Source organism: Mauremys mutica, chromosome 5 (assembly GCF_020497125.1).
Source record: "Mauremys mutica isolate MM-2020 ecotype Southern chromosome 5, ASM2049712v1, whole genome shotgun sequence".
In the NCBI taxonomy this organism is placed as follows: Eukaryota; Metazoa; Chordata; order Testudines; family Geoemydidae; genus Mauremys; species Mauremys mutica.
The window spans coordinates 71932120-71949053 of NC_059076.1; the positions used below are offsets into that span (position 1 = coordinate 71932120).

The 16934-nt window shown below is 39.3% G+C and overlaps 1 protein-coding gene across 7 annotated transcripts in view; it reads right to left on the reverse strand.

Annotated features, from left to right (window-relative positions):
• The window catches only part of SPOCK3 (SPARC (osteonectin), cwcv and kazal like domains proteoglycan 3), a 379532-nt gene that overhangs the window by 169929 nt on the left and 192669 nt on the right, over window positions 1-16934 (reverse strand). For all 7 annotated transcript variants that reach the window (XM_045020001.1, XM_045020004.1, XM_045020003.1 and 4 more), the window contains one exon: window positions 12120-12234. In XM_045020001.1, the coding sequence (XP_044875936.1) occupies window positions 12120-12234 (115 nt within the window). The remainder of the gene's footprint in view (window positions 1-12119; window positions 12235-16934) is intronic.

Consider the following 16934-nt stretch of genomic DNA (forward strand, 5'->3'; position numbering starts at 1 on the left):
GTGAATAAAAGCTAGCCCCTCTTCTGTTTAGAGCCCTAGGTATAGTGCCACTCAGAAGCACAGAATGGGACCACTCTAAGCCCACTTATCTATTCAGTTCCTCCTTTGACTTCCACATCACTGGGTCTCAGGCATCTATTCTGCTGCAAGCTGATTACTGCATCTGATGAGAAGAGGTGTCACTTTGGGTGTCACAGAACATGACATTTAAACCATCCTGAATTAATCTGAATTAATCAAACTTCAGTGATAGTAAAAAAAATATTTTAAGTACATCAGAAGCAGGAAGCCTGCTAAACGACCATTGGTGAGTACTCAACAATAATAAGGCCGTTGCGGAGAAACTAAATGAATTCTTTGCATCAGTCTTCATGGCTGAGGATGTGAGGGAGATTCCCAAACCTGAGCAATTCTTTTTAGGTGACAAATCTGAGGAACTGGCCCAGATTGAGGTGCCATTAGAAGTGGTTTTGGAACAAACTGATAAACAGTAATAAGTCATTAGGACCAGATGATATTCACTCAAGAGTCCTGAAGGAACTCAAATGTGAAATTGCAAAACTACTAACTGTAGTCTGTAATCTATCTTTTAAATCAGCTACTGTGCCAAATGACTGGAGGATAACTAATGTGATGCCAATATTTAAAAAGGGCTCCAGAGATGATCCCGGCAATTACAGGTCAATAAGCTTGACTTCAGTACCGGGCAAACTGATTGAAAATATAGTAATAAACAAAATTGTCAGACACATAGATGGACATAATTTTTTGGGCAAGAGTCAACATGGTGGAAGAAGATGACAGAACAAGGAGTAATGGTCTCAAGTTGCAGAGGGGGAGGTTTAGGTTGGACATTAGGAAAAACTTCTTCACTAGTAGGGTGGTGAAGAACTGGAATGGGTTACCTAGGGAAGTGGTGGAATCTTCTTCCTTAGAGGTTTTTAAGGTCAGGCTTGACAAAGCCCTGGCTGGGATGATTTAGTTGGGTTTGGTCCTGCTTTGAGCAGGGGGTTGGACTAGATGACCTCCTGAGGTCCCTTCCAACCCTGAGATTCTATGATTCTATGGTATTTGTAAAGGGAAATCATGCCTCACCAATCTACTAGAATTCTTTGAGCGGGGTCAACAAGCATGTGGACAAGGGAGATCCCGTGGCTATACTTAGATTTTCAGGAAGCCTTTGACAAGGTTCCTCACCAAAGGCTCTTAAGCAGAGTAAGCTGTCATGGGATAACAGGGAAGGTCCTCTCCTGGGTTGGTAACTGGTTAAAAGATAGGAAACAAAGGGTAGGAATAAATGGTCAGTTTTCAGAATAGAGAGAGGTAAATAGTGGGATCTGAACTGGGACCAGTATTATTCAACATATTCATAAAAGATCTGGAAAAAGGGGTAAACAGTGAGGTGGCAAAATTTGCAGATGATCCAAAACTACTCAAGATAGCTAAGTCCCAGGCAGACTGTGAAGAGCTACAATAGGATCTCTCAAAACTGGGTGACTGGGAAACAAAATGGCAGATGAAATTCAATGTTGATAAATGCAAAGTAATGCACATTGGAAAACATAATCCCAAACTATACATATAAAATGATGGAGTCCAAATTAGCTGTTACCACTCAAGAAAGAGATCTTGGAGTCATTGTGGATAGTTCTCTGGAAACATCCACTCAATGTGCAGTGGCAGTCAAAAAGCCAACAGAATGTTGGCAGTAATTAAGAAAGGGATGGCTAAGAAGACAGAAAATATATTACCTCTATATAAATCCACGGAACATATACATCTTGAATACTGTGTGCAGTATTCCATCTCAAAATAGAAATATTGGAATTGGAAAAGGTTCAGAAAAGGGTAAAAAAATATTAGGGCTATTGAATGGCTTCCATCAGAGGAGAGATTAATAAGACTGACTTTTCAGTTTGGAAAAAAGATGGCTAAGAGGAGATATGATAGAGGTCTATAAAGTCATGACTGGTGTGAAGAAAGTAAATAAAGAAGTGTTATTTACTCCTTCTCATAACATAAGAACTAGGGGTCACCAAATGAAATTAATAGGCAGAAGGTTTAAAACAAACAAAAGGAAGTATTTCTTCACATAATGCACAGTCACCCTGTGGAACTCTTTGTCAGATGATGTTGTGAAGGCCATAACCATAACAGGGTTCAAAAAAGAACTAGATACATTAATGGAGGATAGGTCCATCAATGGCTATTAGCCATGATGGGCAGGGATGGTGACCCTAGCCTCTGTTTGCCAGAAGCTGGGAATTAGCGACAGGGAATGGATCACTTGATGATTACCTCTTCTGTTCATTCCCTCTGGGACACCTGGCATTGGTCACTGTTGGAAGACAGGATACTGGGCTAGATGGACCTTTGGTCTGACCCAGTATGGCCGTTCTTACGTTCAGACTTTTAAGAAAAATGTATCCCACTTCTGATCTCAAATTTACTTACTCATTTTTATTATTTTACCACTTTGGCAACAGAACCTTACTGCAACTCTGTATTTAATTTCTTGTTTTCCACACAATTAAAACCTCAAACTTAACTTCCACTAACACAGTTTTGAGTGGTGGGTTTTTTTGGATTGGAATACATAATTGACCAATGGATAGCCAAATATTGAGGGTGAAATTTTCAAGATGCATAAATAAGAGTTAAGTTCTTAAGTGTCTAAGTCACTTTTGAAAAAAGGTCTGAGGATTAAATATTCAAAAAGTGCCTATGTGATTTAGGAACCTAAGCCCCAAAATTAAATGACCCTTAGAGTGCTTTTGAAAACTTAATTCCCTATGTCAATTTCTACATACATAAAATTAAGATAATATTATTTACCTACCACAAATGGGTATTACAAGCATGAGTTAGTTAATGTGTGTAAAAGTGCTTCAAACAGACAAAAAGTATATTATAACAACATTTTTCAGCCACTAGGTAGCCATCTCATCCATCTGGGGTCAATAATTTATTAACTCTGAAGACATCAGATTATTACCCATGTAGTGCCACAGAGTAAGTGTTAAGTATCAGAGGGGTAGCCGTGTTAGTCTGGATCTGTAAAAAGCGATAAAGAGTTCTGTGACACCTTATAGACAAACAGAATTATTGGAGCATAAGCTTTCATGGATGAATACTGTGATAAACGCAGAATAAACAGCTACAAGGGAGCTACAAGGGAGGGGTAGAAATCAGTCTCAGAGGGTTAAAAGGCCCCAACTCGGGGGTAACTATGGGACAATCAGGTTCAGCTTAGAAGGGGTTGCCAAGATATCAGTTAGAATCAGCTGAGAGGGAACTACCTGAAGTTAATTAGGATCAGCTGATTCCAACTAAGGGCTGCCTGAGACCTTTTTAAACCCTCCCCTGGGAAGAAGGAGGAAGGAGAGAAGGAGCCCTGCTGTCAGGAGGTGAGGAGCAGGAAGACAGCGAGCCTCACCAGGAGCAGAGGCAGTATTCTCTCCCACAAGGGAGAAATATACTCTAAAAAGGACTGGTGGAGGAAAGGAACAGGCTTCCCCTGTGTCCCAAGGGGGACCAGATTACCCAAGCCTGTCTCACCAGGGCTAAAAGCAGCAGAGGCTGCAGAGACCGAGAAGGTGCCTTGCCACAATACCCACTTCATCAGATGCATGAGTAAGTGTTGTCACTCTGGGTATTGAATGCAGTAGAACTACTATTACAGTACTGTAGTACTTGGAATTTATTTTAGGTTTTGTCACAGCATCCATCACGGACAAAGTTAACTAAATCACATGCCTCAAGGCACAAAGATGATCACCTCTGAGTTGAAAAGGAATGTTTCTTCATGTTACAGTACTCCATATATCTTTAGATGCTATGGTAATAAGGGTCATATAAATAAGTAGACAGATTTTTTTCCCTTCCCATTTTGCCTCCATTTTTTTGAAGCACTGGCAGGAGGCAGGGTTCTGAGACATAAGGAACAAGAGGGACCAATGATTTGATTCAATATAGCAATCTGAAATTTCATACATTATGTAGCATCTTCTGGGCATTTGGGCTAAGATCAAATGTTTATCAATTTAACATAAAATCTATCAGGAGACTATATCCCGTCCTGGCAGAGAGATGGATTAGAAGATAAAACAGATTTTGCCATCTTTAATAAATGTGGTATTCTTGGCATGCTTTGTTAAATTAATTTGCTCACGTAACTGTGTGGCAACCTAAAAAAATGCTGATCCTTACAGGGATATTACAACTCTTGGTCCAGACATTGCATTCAGGATTTGTCCCTGAGTAGCCAGGAAAAGTTTTGGGCTGATGGGTATGTAAATAATTAATGATCAGTAATTCAATGATTGATACAGTAATGTCTAATTAGTTATGTATGTACTGGTTTGAATTTATGAAATAGCCAGCTTGATTACATTTACTAAGCAATGATTAATTAGCAATTGTTAATCAGCACATAACAGAAAGGGATATACTTTACAACAGTGAGAGAGAACTGATCCTCCCAGTAATTAACACTCTGGTTTTGGTAATGGCCTGGTTCTGGGGTTACAGCTTGACACAATTACATTAGAGTTGCTTACAGTTTCATTTTCATTATTTCATGTTTTGCATAGACATAGGTTCTCATATAATACTAAAATAACATAGGAACATAAGACTGGCCCTATTGGGTCAGACCGAAGGTCCATCTAGCCCAGTATCCTGTCAGTGGCCAGTGTCAGATACCCCAGAGGGAATGAACAGAACAGGTAATCATCAAGTGATCCATTCCCTGTCGCTCATTCCCAGCTTCTGGCAAATACAGGCTAGGGACACCATTCCTGCCCATCCCGGCTAATAGCCATTGATGGACCTATCCTCCATGAATTTATCTAGTTCTTTTTTTGAACCCTGTTATGGTCTTGGCCTTCACAACATCCTCTGGCAAGGAGATTCACAGATTCACTGTGTGTTGTGTGAAGAAATACGTCCTTTCATTTGTTTTAAACCTGCTGCCTATTAATTTCATTTGGTGGCACCTTGATCCTGAGTTATGAGAAGTAGTAAACACTTCCTTATCTACTTTCTCTACTCCAGTCATGGATTTTATAGACCTCAACCATATCTCCCCTTAGCCATCTCTTTTCCAAGCTGAAAAGTCCCAGTCTTATTAATTTCTCCTCATACAGAAGCCGTTCCATACCCCTAATCATTTTTGTTACCCTTTTCTGAACCTTTTCCAACTCCAATGTATCTTTTTTGTGATGCGGAGACCACATCTGCACACAGTATTCAAGACGTGGGCATACTATGGATTTATATAGAGGCAACACAATATGTTCTGTCCTATTATCTATCCCTTTCTTAATTATTCCCAGTATTCTGTTCACTATTTTGACTGCTACTGCACATTGAGTGGATGTTTTCAGAGAACTATCCACAATGACTCCAAAATCTCTTTCTTGAGTGGTTACAGCTAATTTAGACCCCATTTTATATACATTTCTTAACATTCTGATTAGTGTCCAACTATATGCTCAAACTTTTGGTTATTTACTTATGTCCTTTTGGTAAGTACATCATTTTTGCTAACAAACATCTGTTACTTGTTGTGATTAGTACAGTACATCACTAAACATATTTAATCTTCTTTAATTCTTGAACTGGTAATTTCTAGCAAACTGGCATTTTCCTCTTCTTAGCATGACTGAAGAGTGTTCTGGGAAGTCTGGCTCATAGGCAGGCAATAAGGCCTTATAAAAATCTGACTTGTAGGCCAACAGGTAGGAGGCAGCAATTCTCCCTCTAAAGCTAAAGACTGGCTACCAAGACACTCCACAAAAGATTCTTTAGCACAACAGCTGATTTGCCTTCTGCAGATCTTTACAGGCCTTCCCACTGGGTAGATAGGAGTTTTTCTGCAGTAATAAATTTGGTAGCATTCAATTCCTTCAGACTGCTCATGTCCTACTGAGTTCCACATCACATAGATTTGCATGTCCTGGTACATCCCACTGGAATCCTTCCTTGCAAACCAGAACCACACTACTCATGTCATGTGGGGAGCAGCTATTCATTATGCTATTTGATTGTACTGGTTCACTTTTCATTGCTATTAATTTTTATTGGAGCTTAGGGCATAGCTGTATTACTTTTAAACAGTTCGAAATGAGTGCAGCAACCGCTTACTTTTTGGCACTTCACAGTTGAGATTCATGTGGGTTGCAGGCCAGAACATTTTCAAAACTACTTAATGATTATATCCAGATTTTAATGGAAGAGCTTGGTATTGCAGTTTTTGTTTCTACCTATAGGGTGATGCTGTAACAGTTTTATGAACATAATATTAACCTGAATTATTTCCTCCATGTTTACACATGGTGCTCAAACTTTTGCAAGTTTTGGGACATCAACAAATACCTACCAATATTCTGTCAGTTTATTTTTTCTACTTCTTGGCTTTTTCTCTCCATATTTTGAATTCTTACTATTCAGCTTTTCTTCTAAGATAAGAAAGAATTTGGTGATAGGGGAAACAATTAGTAAATAATTATAAGCTACTGTATTATGCGGTATCCTTTTCAATGTTGGCCATGCTCCTCAGGGTCATACATTAAACTTGAGATAATTAATTTTTCATCCATGGTCATGTTTTTCCTTTGTGCATGCAAGAAAACAACTCTTTGGGTGCCTTAACTAGATATTATTATTTATTTACTTGTTAATAAAAATCTGTAAAATACCATATGAATGCTAAGTATTGGTATTAAAGTGACACAGGAAGACCTTGAAGAAACAATGGAATACAGGTGATGGCAAAGGTGACAGTGCAATGAGACTGAGCACAGGAAAAACTAGCACAAGAAGCAAATAAATAATAAGACTGAAGAGACCACATGTCATGAGAGAGAACAAGGTGGTGGACAACACTACATGAAAGAAAAGTAGATGCTTTTTTCAAAGAAATAAAAGGAGAAAAGGGGAGAGAATCATAAAAGGAATACAAAACAGTACACAGAACTGAGGAAAAACAGAAGGGAATGGAGAAGAACTTAAGTTAGATAATAGAATGAGAGAGATACACACTGTCTGAGGTTCATAAGTTTTATTTAAGTTATGCCCCTTTATTATACAATATTTCCCTGGGGACCGCCTACATATCAGTAATTACAGGACAAAAGGAGTGGATTCTGAGCACTTACATTATATTACTATTGCTTGCTACTCTTTCAGTTATTTTAGAATCCAAAGAGAGAAAGTTATCGCAAAAATTTGCCAGAGTGGATGGGGGATTAGAAGCATCTAGCCCCCCAAACTTGTAAAGAAAATTGACTTGTGTGTGTGTGTATGTTAACCACCATTCACAGCACACAGGACAAACAGCTGGGATCCATCTCTCCTGCAGCAGAATAGGGTGGTGGCAATCTGAAAACTTGATCGGAAACAGAAAATCACCTCCGAAACCATCCTCAAAATCTGCTTAAAGCCAGTCCAAATGATCCACCCCAAAATGCTACCTTTGGTTCTGCCAACACAACTAAAAAACCTGGCTATGATTTAAAAACAAACTAACAAACAAGTCTGCACAACGTAACACAGAAGGATCATAATGTAAGAAACAAAATGGTGTGCATCTAATAGTTCTGTATATGGATACAAAAAGGGCTGTTGTATTTGATCGCTTTCGGTTAAAGAATTCTATGCTTATGGAAGAGGAGAACAAGGCTTTTGTGTTTTATCAGACTCCATTAAGATCAGTCAGTGTAAGGTGGCTCACTATACTCCACAACATCAAAGAAGTCCAGATAATGCTGGATCTGGATGTTTAGCGCAAAACAGTGTACACATTCTATGTCTCAAGCTACATATTCTGGAAACATGTTTCTAAAATATTACTGAGCAACTCATCAGGGGCAGGTAGGGATAGCTCAGTGGTTTGAGCATTGGCCTGCTAAACCCAGGGTTGTGAGTTCAATCCTTGAGGGGGCCATTTAGGGATTGGTCCTGGTTTGAGCAGGGGTTTGGACTAGATGATCTCTTGAGGTCCCTTCCAACCCTAATAATCTATGATCACTTGGCACTTTGCCAGTTCCTTGCAGTCACTAGTCAAAGCTTAGAATGGTCTTCATAATGACAAGGTTTTTACTGAATGTGACATCATTTGTAAATTGTCTCCTGTAGCTGAACAGATATGAGATAAAAACAAAGGGAAAACTGTCAAAGCAGGGGAAGATGCTACTGATTGAAATGTTTTTCCTCCTTTTCTGTCTACAAGCTGAGCTTAAATATGTTTACTTTGATAAATATGCATTTGGGCCCCATTCCACTAAAGAATTTTAATGGAAGAACTTGGTATTGCAGTTTTCTGTAGTAAGGCTGTTGAAACCAATGGCAATACTTGTGCTCAAAATCATGTACATGTTTAGCACTCTTCAGGTTTATTTTGATGATTTTCTGCTTAGAATGCCTCTACTCCACCTGTGAAAGATAAATTGCTGAATCTCTTTTGTCTATCTCTGAAGCCTTCTCCAGCAGAGAACAAGGTACCAGTAAACAACAATAAAGGACAGACAATAAAAGATGTCCTCCAAAGCAAATGATGACAGGCAGATCAGGCCTATGTGTAAATTATATGTTATATGAGTAATGCAAATAAGATTCCTACATTGGCAACTACTTAACAAAAACAAGAAAAAGAATGACATGAATTTTTCATTGATGCAATTGATGATGATGTATACAGTCTAAGTGCATTTTGAAAAGGCGAATCAGCCTATATGCATGTGTCATATCAACTTATCACAAGAACAAGCCTGATGGAAAATGATGAGTAACTGAAGAAGACTGCTAAAACATATAATGAATGAATGCATTTAATATAGGAGAAAATGAAAGATAGTTTATTATAATGATCAAATCATTTTTGGAACTCTTGTCCCTAATACTTTCTGTGTATTTTAAAAATATTACTACATACACCATTTGATCCTGTTTCCTATTAAAAGTATCATAGAATGAAAGCATATACTGTAGTGATACAGGTTAGAGAGGACTACTGGGTTCCTAGGTATTATGTCAGAAAATACAAACTCAAAGCATTAAAGTGTTTTTACTTTTGGAGAAGTAATAATATTATTTTTGACACCACAGAACCTCAATTTTCATTTTCTAAACAACAAAAATGAATAATTAACACAAACATTCTGTCTTTTCCCAATTCTCTATCAGGGATCTGTTGCACAGTGAAGTCTTATATTACTAGCTACATTACTTTTGATCAAACATATCACAATTAATTTATTAGCATGTCATGTAAGTTATTATAAATAATTAAAGCTAGCTGAAACAAAGCTCTACTTCAGAACATCCTTAAATCTATGCAATATAAAGTTATGTATAATTTGGCTACATATAAATACAAGGCAACAACCACACTTTCACGCAATGTTGAATTCACATATGTAGATTTAAATGAAAATAAAATTTAAAAGAAATCACAGGAACATTTGTAATGCCATATTTTTCCCCTATTTATTCACTCTCTCACTATTACTCAAAGGCTCTGATTCAGTAACCTTTTATTAGGTGAGAAATCCTCTCCTATACAAGTAGCCCAATGCATTTCAGTGAGATAAGAGACAGACAAATACAAATTTTGGACTAAATCCTGCCCTATTAGATCTGCACTTAGAGTGTATTCATGACACAGCCTTCACACTTCTCGGTACCTCAGTAGCACCATGCCCCCACCATTTTATAGAGGCCTCTTCACACAGCCCAGGAACTGTGCTGTGGAGGGTCAGAGACTGGGTGAGTCTGGGCTAGGGACAGGGGGGACCATACACATTGTCACTTATCTAGCCCCATAGAAGATAGTGGGGGGGGGGAGAAGTATAACCTGGGGCTGCCTTGTTTTTCCTGTACAACTCCCTTGAAGGAATAGTTCCTGGAACAGCCAATGGAAACTGGCAGTGCAGAAACTAGAGCTAACGTGCCCCAATGGGAAGATCTGAGTGGATCTTTGTGTGGACTTTCCCCGGGAGAATTAATTCTCCAGAATCCCTCACACAGATTTTACAAGAGAAATAGATTATCTTGGCCATGACTGTGGCTGAAAACAATCCTGCCTGTGAGGAATAAAATATGAGTGTAGGCTCTTAAGGATGAAGTTTTGCAAGGATTTATTCTCAGATGTTCCATCCTTACAACCTTGCTGGGGAAGATGCTATGAGTCTTACCCCAAAACCTGCTAGGTTCTCAGAGGTCTGCACAAAGGCTGGCCCCCAGTAGTGCCCTGCCTCTCCTCCCTTCTCCTACCCCATGTACGGCTGTCCCCAGTGAGTAGATGTGTGGAATGGTTAAAAGAAGGGGCAATGTATTATACATACAAATAAAGGATAATGGAGCCCAATGCTATATTACCTTTCTCACCTAATTTCTTTGGGGACAGAAAAAAGGACAATGTATTTTGTTCTTCCATCCCACCACTTTCACTATGGTCAGGCCACAAATTGCATTGAAAGTACCTCTTCAGGAAGAGAATGCACCATGATGGAAAGGGCCGTCCCACTGTTCTGGGAGGAAGGGTAGATCCAAGCATGTAGGGTCCCCTCTGTGCACAGATCTACAGGGCAGGATCTGGCTTAATACTGAAGAGTGCACATAAGTTTTCGAGTTTTTAGTTCTAATTAGTGAGTTTCTACCACTCTTGCAAATTCACAAAATGAGTTTTGATTATATTCAGACAGCATTTCAAGAACCAAAGCCCATCTTCCTGTACTAGATCAAGGGCAATGGGGAAAGAAGGCCTTTTACAAATACAGTAGGCAATTGCAGCTGGTCTACAAGACTTTTCAGCACCTATCTACTTTACACAGGTTTTTTAATTATTATTTTCCCTCTTATATGTAATACCCTCTTAGAAATATAAACATTTTCTCCAATTATTTTGTCCTTTTGCATTTGGCCTTGATATTTTCCCCAGCGGTTCGAATGCAACTGAAATTACCTAAGTTATTTGACAATAATAATAATAAATAATACCCATGTCTCTAATTTTACACGATCATTGGTTAATGTCAAAAGCATAACCCTACAAATAGTTTTTGTTAAATAATTGTGGCTGCACAGTTTAAAACACTGCTTTTCACCTCACAAAAATACTAGCTTGTTTCTTTGATTCGCCACAGATGGGTATATTTCAGCATAACTATATATTAGGAAATTGAAAACATTCCTTAACAAATATAGCTTTATAACTGTTCTATCTCAAAAGCTTGATACTTTCCCCTTAAATATAGTTTTCATCAGCCAAGAAATACTGTATTATGTTACTGGTTAAACTTTTTCATCATTATGGCCCCAACTCAGCACTTCAGCACATGTTTAGTTTTAAGCAGGTTGTAAAGGCCCATTAAAGTCAATAGGAGTTCAGCACATATTCAAGTACTTTGCTAAATCGGGGCCTATGTACAGTAGTTCGCTCATCTTACAAAAGACATTTTAATATTTCATAGCTAAAATGTTAAATATGTTCCCAAAAGAGAAGTAAAAGGGGGAAAACAGACCACGTTCTGACCCTACGCAAACTGTACCACACATTTGCTCATTGCGTGTAACTGGTGTAGAACTCAAATGGTACTGCATCAAAAAAAAAAACATGGGGTGAATATTACACCTAAGCAAAAGAGGTACACCAAATAAATGTTGGGATTTACCTTAACCAAGAACAGTCAGACAAATGTGTGCACAATAGTATAACAATGCAGCCTTTGGAAGGGAAGAACCTTGGGAATTCTAAAGAGATTTCAATACCAAAAATAAATAAATAAATGATGAAATCACAGCAGTGGAAGATTATCTCCTGGGATAATTGTTTTTGTTGCAACTGGTATAAACACTATTTCCTTGAATGTAGCAGTAGTTATATCAGCAGCTTACTCTATGAACATACATGTATATCCTGTAACACACTATGTACAAATATACAACGATTACAGTAATTAATCAGAGCATAACTATTAAAAAAAATCTTCATCTCAATTTCCCCCCGCCATAGTGCATTGTAGAGAAACTACAGTATTTACAAATTGTTTACGGGTTGTAGTTATTAGTGGTGAAGACAGCAAACTAATCAATAACATTAACTTTAAAGCATTTACCTGTGTGTAAGTCTCCGATGACTAATGCAAACAGCAGTCTGTTGGTCTTGAGCAATGCATACCTTATGGCGACTACATTTCATCTTTAAGCATGGATCTTTAGCAGGGTCTAAAGCTAAAAACAATTGTAGAAAAATATTTTAAAACCTTATTTTAGTAAATACCCTGCAGTAAATTAGCTATTTAACATGTTTGCTTGTTCAGCATCTGGTACAATGGAGCTTTGATTCTCAACTGGGACTCTTAGATGCTACCGTCATATAAATAATAAAATAATAATAAACCTAATCGATGTTCTAACTATTTAAATAGAATCATTCTTTGTTTTCCGACTTGTTCTCATTTATTTAAAAATGCTTGCCATTATAATTCAGTTAATTTATCAGAGATTGTATCAAATCACAACTCTCAACATTTTCAATAGCAGAACAAAGTAAAACACAGCACAATCAATGAAGTACAAACTTGGGCTACGCAAATTTTTCAACTTTCACTTAGAGAAAAGCAGATTTTCAGGAATTAAAAAAAAAAGTGTGTAAAACATGCTTAATTTCACAAAATATTTTTAAAAATCCTAAATAACCTCCCCTTCTTCCTATCTTACCAGCACACTTAAATTCATATGGTATTTAGACCTATGAGGGCTTATAGACACCAGTACTGACTGCTAAGTACACTTTTAAAACAAAAGTATCTGCAAGCAAAAAGACAGCAGGGAAATCACATCAGAAGGTAATAATTGGAGATATACCAATCTCCTAGAACTGGAAGGGACCTTGAAAGGTCATGGAGTCCATCCCCCTGCCTTCACTAGCAGGACCAATTTTTGCCCCAGATCCCTAAGTGGCCCCCTCAAGGATGGAACTCACAACTCTGGGTTTAGCAGGCCAATGCTCAAACCACTGAGCTATCCCTCCTTTCTGAAGGCATATCATAGGACACCCCATTAGCCCACCAAAAGAGAATTATTAAATGGTAAGGTAGACCTGAATATAATTCAGATTAATGTGAAGGCTGAGGCCTTACCTTCTCTTTTCTATTGTGCAGAGTAGGGTGAGTGGTACTCCTGAGGGCATTTTGCACCAAAAATTTAAAAATTCTGCACCAAAATTTTTAAAATTCTGCACACAATATTTTAAAATTCTGCAAATGTTGTTTGTCAAATGTGGAGAATCCAGCATGGCATTGGGGAGCACAGACCACTGGCTGCACAGAGGTGGAGATCACTGTGCAGCTTCCCCTGGGAAAAGGACACAGTGGTGAGCCCTGACACAGCACAAGGACTGGGCTTGCCCCAGAAACCCTCCAGAACTGCTTCCCCTCTGTGCTAGGTGCACCAGGTGTGAGCAGGCAGGCTCAGCAACATAGAATCCAAGTGTGGAGGGCTTAGTGTGTGGGTTGAGAAGGTTCTGTGTGGGGCAATCTATGTGCTGGTGGCTCAGTGAGGGATCCAAGTGTGTGTGGGGGATCTGAATACACACGGGGTTTGTTGGGGGGTCCGGGTGCAATAGTAATGGGACTCTGCGGGGAGGGGGAGAGAGTGTCAAAGTGAAGCTGGTTGGGGCTGAGCTGGTTGGGAGCTGGATGTGGGGAGCTCAGTGGGAGGTCCAGATACTGGGGTAATGGGGCTCAGTGGGGTGGGGATCCAGATGCAGCTAGTTGGCCTTTGGTGAGATGGGGATCTGAGTGGTTTGTCTGGGTGGTCCAGGTCCAGGGGGAAGAGGGACTCATAATGGGGGGGTTCTGATGTGTGTGGGGGTGAGGCTCAGCAGGAGGGTCTGGGTACAATGGGGTTGGGTGAATAGGGGAGTACCTCACTGTACAGGGTTTCCCTCCCTCCGCAGCTGAGGAGCGATGGGTGTAGGAAGTAGGGGGAGAGGGGGAATTTTCAGAGCTTCCTGCCACTATGGGAGACATTTGGGGGTGGGTCCAGATGCCATGCAAGGGAAGAGGAAGTCCTGTCCTCCCCAGCTCACCTAGAACTAGTAGCTGAGCCTGGTGCAGGGAAGGAGCCACCAGCTGGGTCTTCTCAGTTCTGCCCGCTGCCCCACAGTGATTTCATAGAATCATAGACTTTAAGGTCAGAAGGGACTATTATGATCATCTAGTCAGACCTCCTGCACAACACAGGCCACAGAATCTCACCCACCCACTCCTGTAACAAACCCGTAAACCTATGTCCGGGCTACAGAAGTCCCCAAATCGTAGTCTGAAGACTTCAAGGTGCAGAGAATCCTCCAGCAAGTCACCCTTGCCCCACGCTGCAGAGGAAGGTGAAAAACCCCCAGGGCCTCTGGCAATCTTCCCAATCCCAATATGGCAATCAGCTAAACCCTGAGCATGTGGGCAAGACTCACCAGCCAGACACTCAGGAAAGAATTCTCTGTAGTAACGCAGATCTCACCCCATCTAACATCCCATCACAGGCCATTGGGCATATTTACTGCTAGTAGTCAAAGATCAATTAATTGCCAAAATTAGGCTATCCCATCATACCATCCCCTCCATAAACTTATCAAGCTTAGTCTTGAAGCCAGATAAGTCTTTTGCCCCCTACTGCTCCCCTTGGAAGGCTGTTCCAGAACTTCACTCCTCTAATGGTTAAAAACCTTCATCTAATTTCAAGTCTAAACTTCCTGATGGTCAGTTTATATCCATTTGTTCTTGTGTCCACATTGGTACTGAGATTAAATAATTCCTCTCCCTCCCTGGTGTTTATCCTTCTGATATATTTATAGAGAGCAATCATATCTCCCCTCAGCCTTTTTCTGGTTAGGCTAAACAAGCCAAGCTCCTCGAGTCTTCTTTCATAAGACAGGTTTTCCATTCCTCAGATCATCCTAGTAGCCCTTCTTTGTACCTGTTCCAGTTTGAATTCATCCTTCTTAAACATGGGAGACCAGAACTGCACACAGTATTTCAGATGAGGTCTCACCAGTGCTTTGTATAATGGTACTAACATCTCCTTATCTCTACTGGAAATACCTCGCCTGATGCATCCCAAGACTGCATTAGCTTTTTTCACAGCCATATCACATTGGCGGCTCAGTCATCCTGTGATCAACCAATATTCCCAGGTCCTTCTCCTCCTCTGTTACTTCCAACTGATGTGTCCCCAGCTTATATCAAAAAATCTTGTTATTAATCCCTAAATGCATGACCTCTCTGCCAGCTGCCCTGAGCCCCCCAAAACATGCTGCCAGGAAGTGTCACATGACCACTCTTGTGGCTTCGCTTTGCTTCCCTGTCAGAAAGTCATTTTTCTGCAGGGAAACAAAAGAAGTCTATGGGGGACATACATTCTGTGTATGCAAAGTGGTGCAGAATTCCCCCAGGAGTAGAGTGGGAATGTTAGCTGCTTTTCTGGAATGTAGCTCACACATGGTTTGCTATTTTGTTAAAAGTGCAAAAGTGGCAACTCAGCTCTATTGACTGTAACGTCACTACAGTACAAACTTTGCATCAAATGGGGAACTGGCCCCTCAAGTTTAAATATTTATAAAGAAAAACAAACAAACAAAAAGGAATTCTCAGTGTTGATGCTCCTTAAGGTGACTGATCTGTTATAATTAAATTAATAATGGAAGAATGAACAGTTTAATGCACCCTTCATTTTTGTATCTTTATTGTATCTTTTAATAAGATACTTTGATTTTAATATACATACAGCAACATATCAGAATGACATATGAAGACAATTACATTAATGTCTATGTCATTTTAAATCAAGCGTTCTTCAGATACTGGGTAACAAACACAAATAATGGATCAGAAAATGTCCATGAAGCTTTATTTTGATGGCACTTATCATAGCATCCAGGCACATACTCAATGTGGAAGAAATCATTGTCCAATCAAATCCTCCGAACTGCAGGGCCATTTATAAATACAGTGAGAGTAATATATACAATTTGGATACAAATAAAACACATAGAAAATAAAAATGATTTGGAGAAAAAGTTGTAAAAAGCATTAAAATAAAACACTGGCACAAAAATAAATGTTCAAATTGATTTACTTGAATTAGTTCACATGTAGCTACTATTACAATCATCAACTGATTTTCCAACAACTTTGATACAGCATTCATTGCAAACTAGTTAAGACAGACAAAATGAAAATTACTAAAGACTCAATGTCTGCTTGAAATGGCTACCTTGAAGAAAAGTGAAATCAAACCACAACTGCAGAGAGAGAGAGAGAGAGAGAGAGAGAGAGAGAGAGCAAGCAGAGAATGCAAGTAGGGTGTGAGGAGACATCTGAGCATAATCACATGGTAGGAACGGCAGAGAGGTGAGAATACAGAGCTATGTAGCTGTGAGGTAAACAAGTTTTGCCACTGAAGGGAGAATGCAGAGGAACAGAAAAAAGGAATAAAGCCATGGGGTGGAGGAGGATGTTGCAAAATGAAACTAGGTTAAGGAAAACAAATAGAAAAATTATCTTATGTATATGTTTAAGTGATAGTCCAAGCCATAAAGAAATTGTGATATAAATATTTGGCTTGTATTTAAAATGTCTGGGCAAGCAATGCCCACTATAGGTGGAGTTCATTGTATTTGCAGACACTGTTTTACATCATTACTTGCTCTAGGTCAGACAGCACTTTGTGCTTGCCCAAACGTCCCACAGTACTTCTCAGTCCAACACCTTGCTACCCAAAAATACATTTAGAACCACACAGGGATTTCAAGCACCTAAATACGAAATTTGGATACTCAAAATCCCTGATGCCTAACCCAGAAGGTGCCTTTTTATAAATAATAATTTATTGGGTCAGAGAGAGAGAGAGAAAAAAAAGAGAAAGAGTATGAA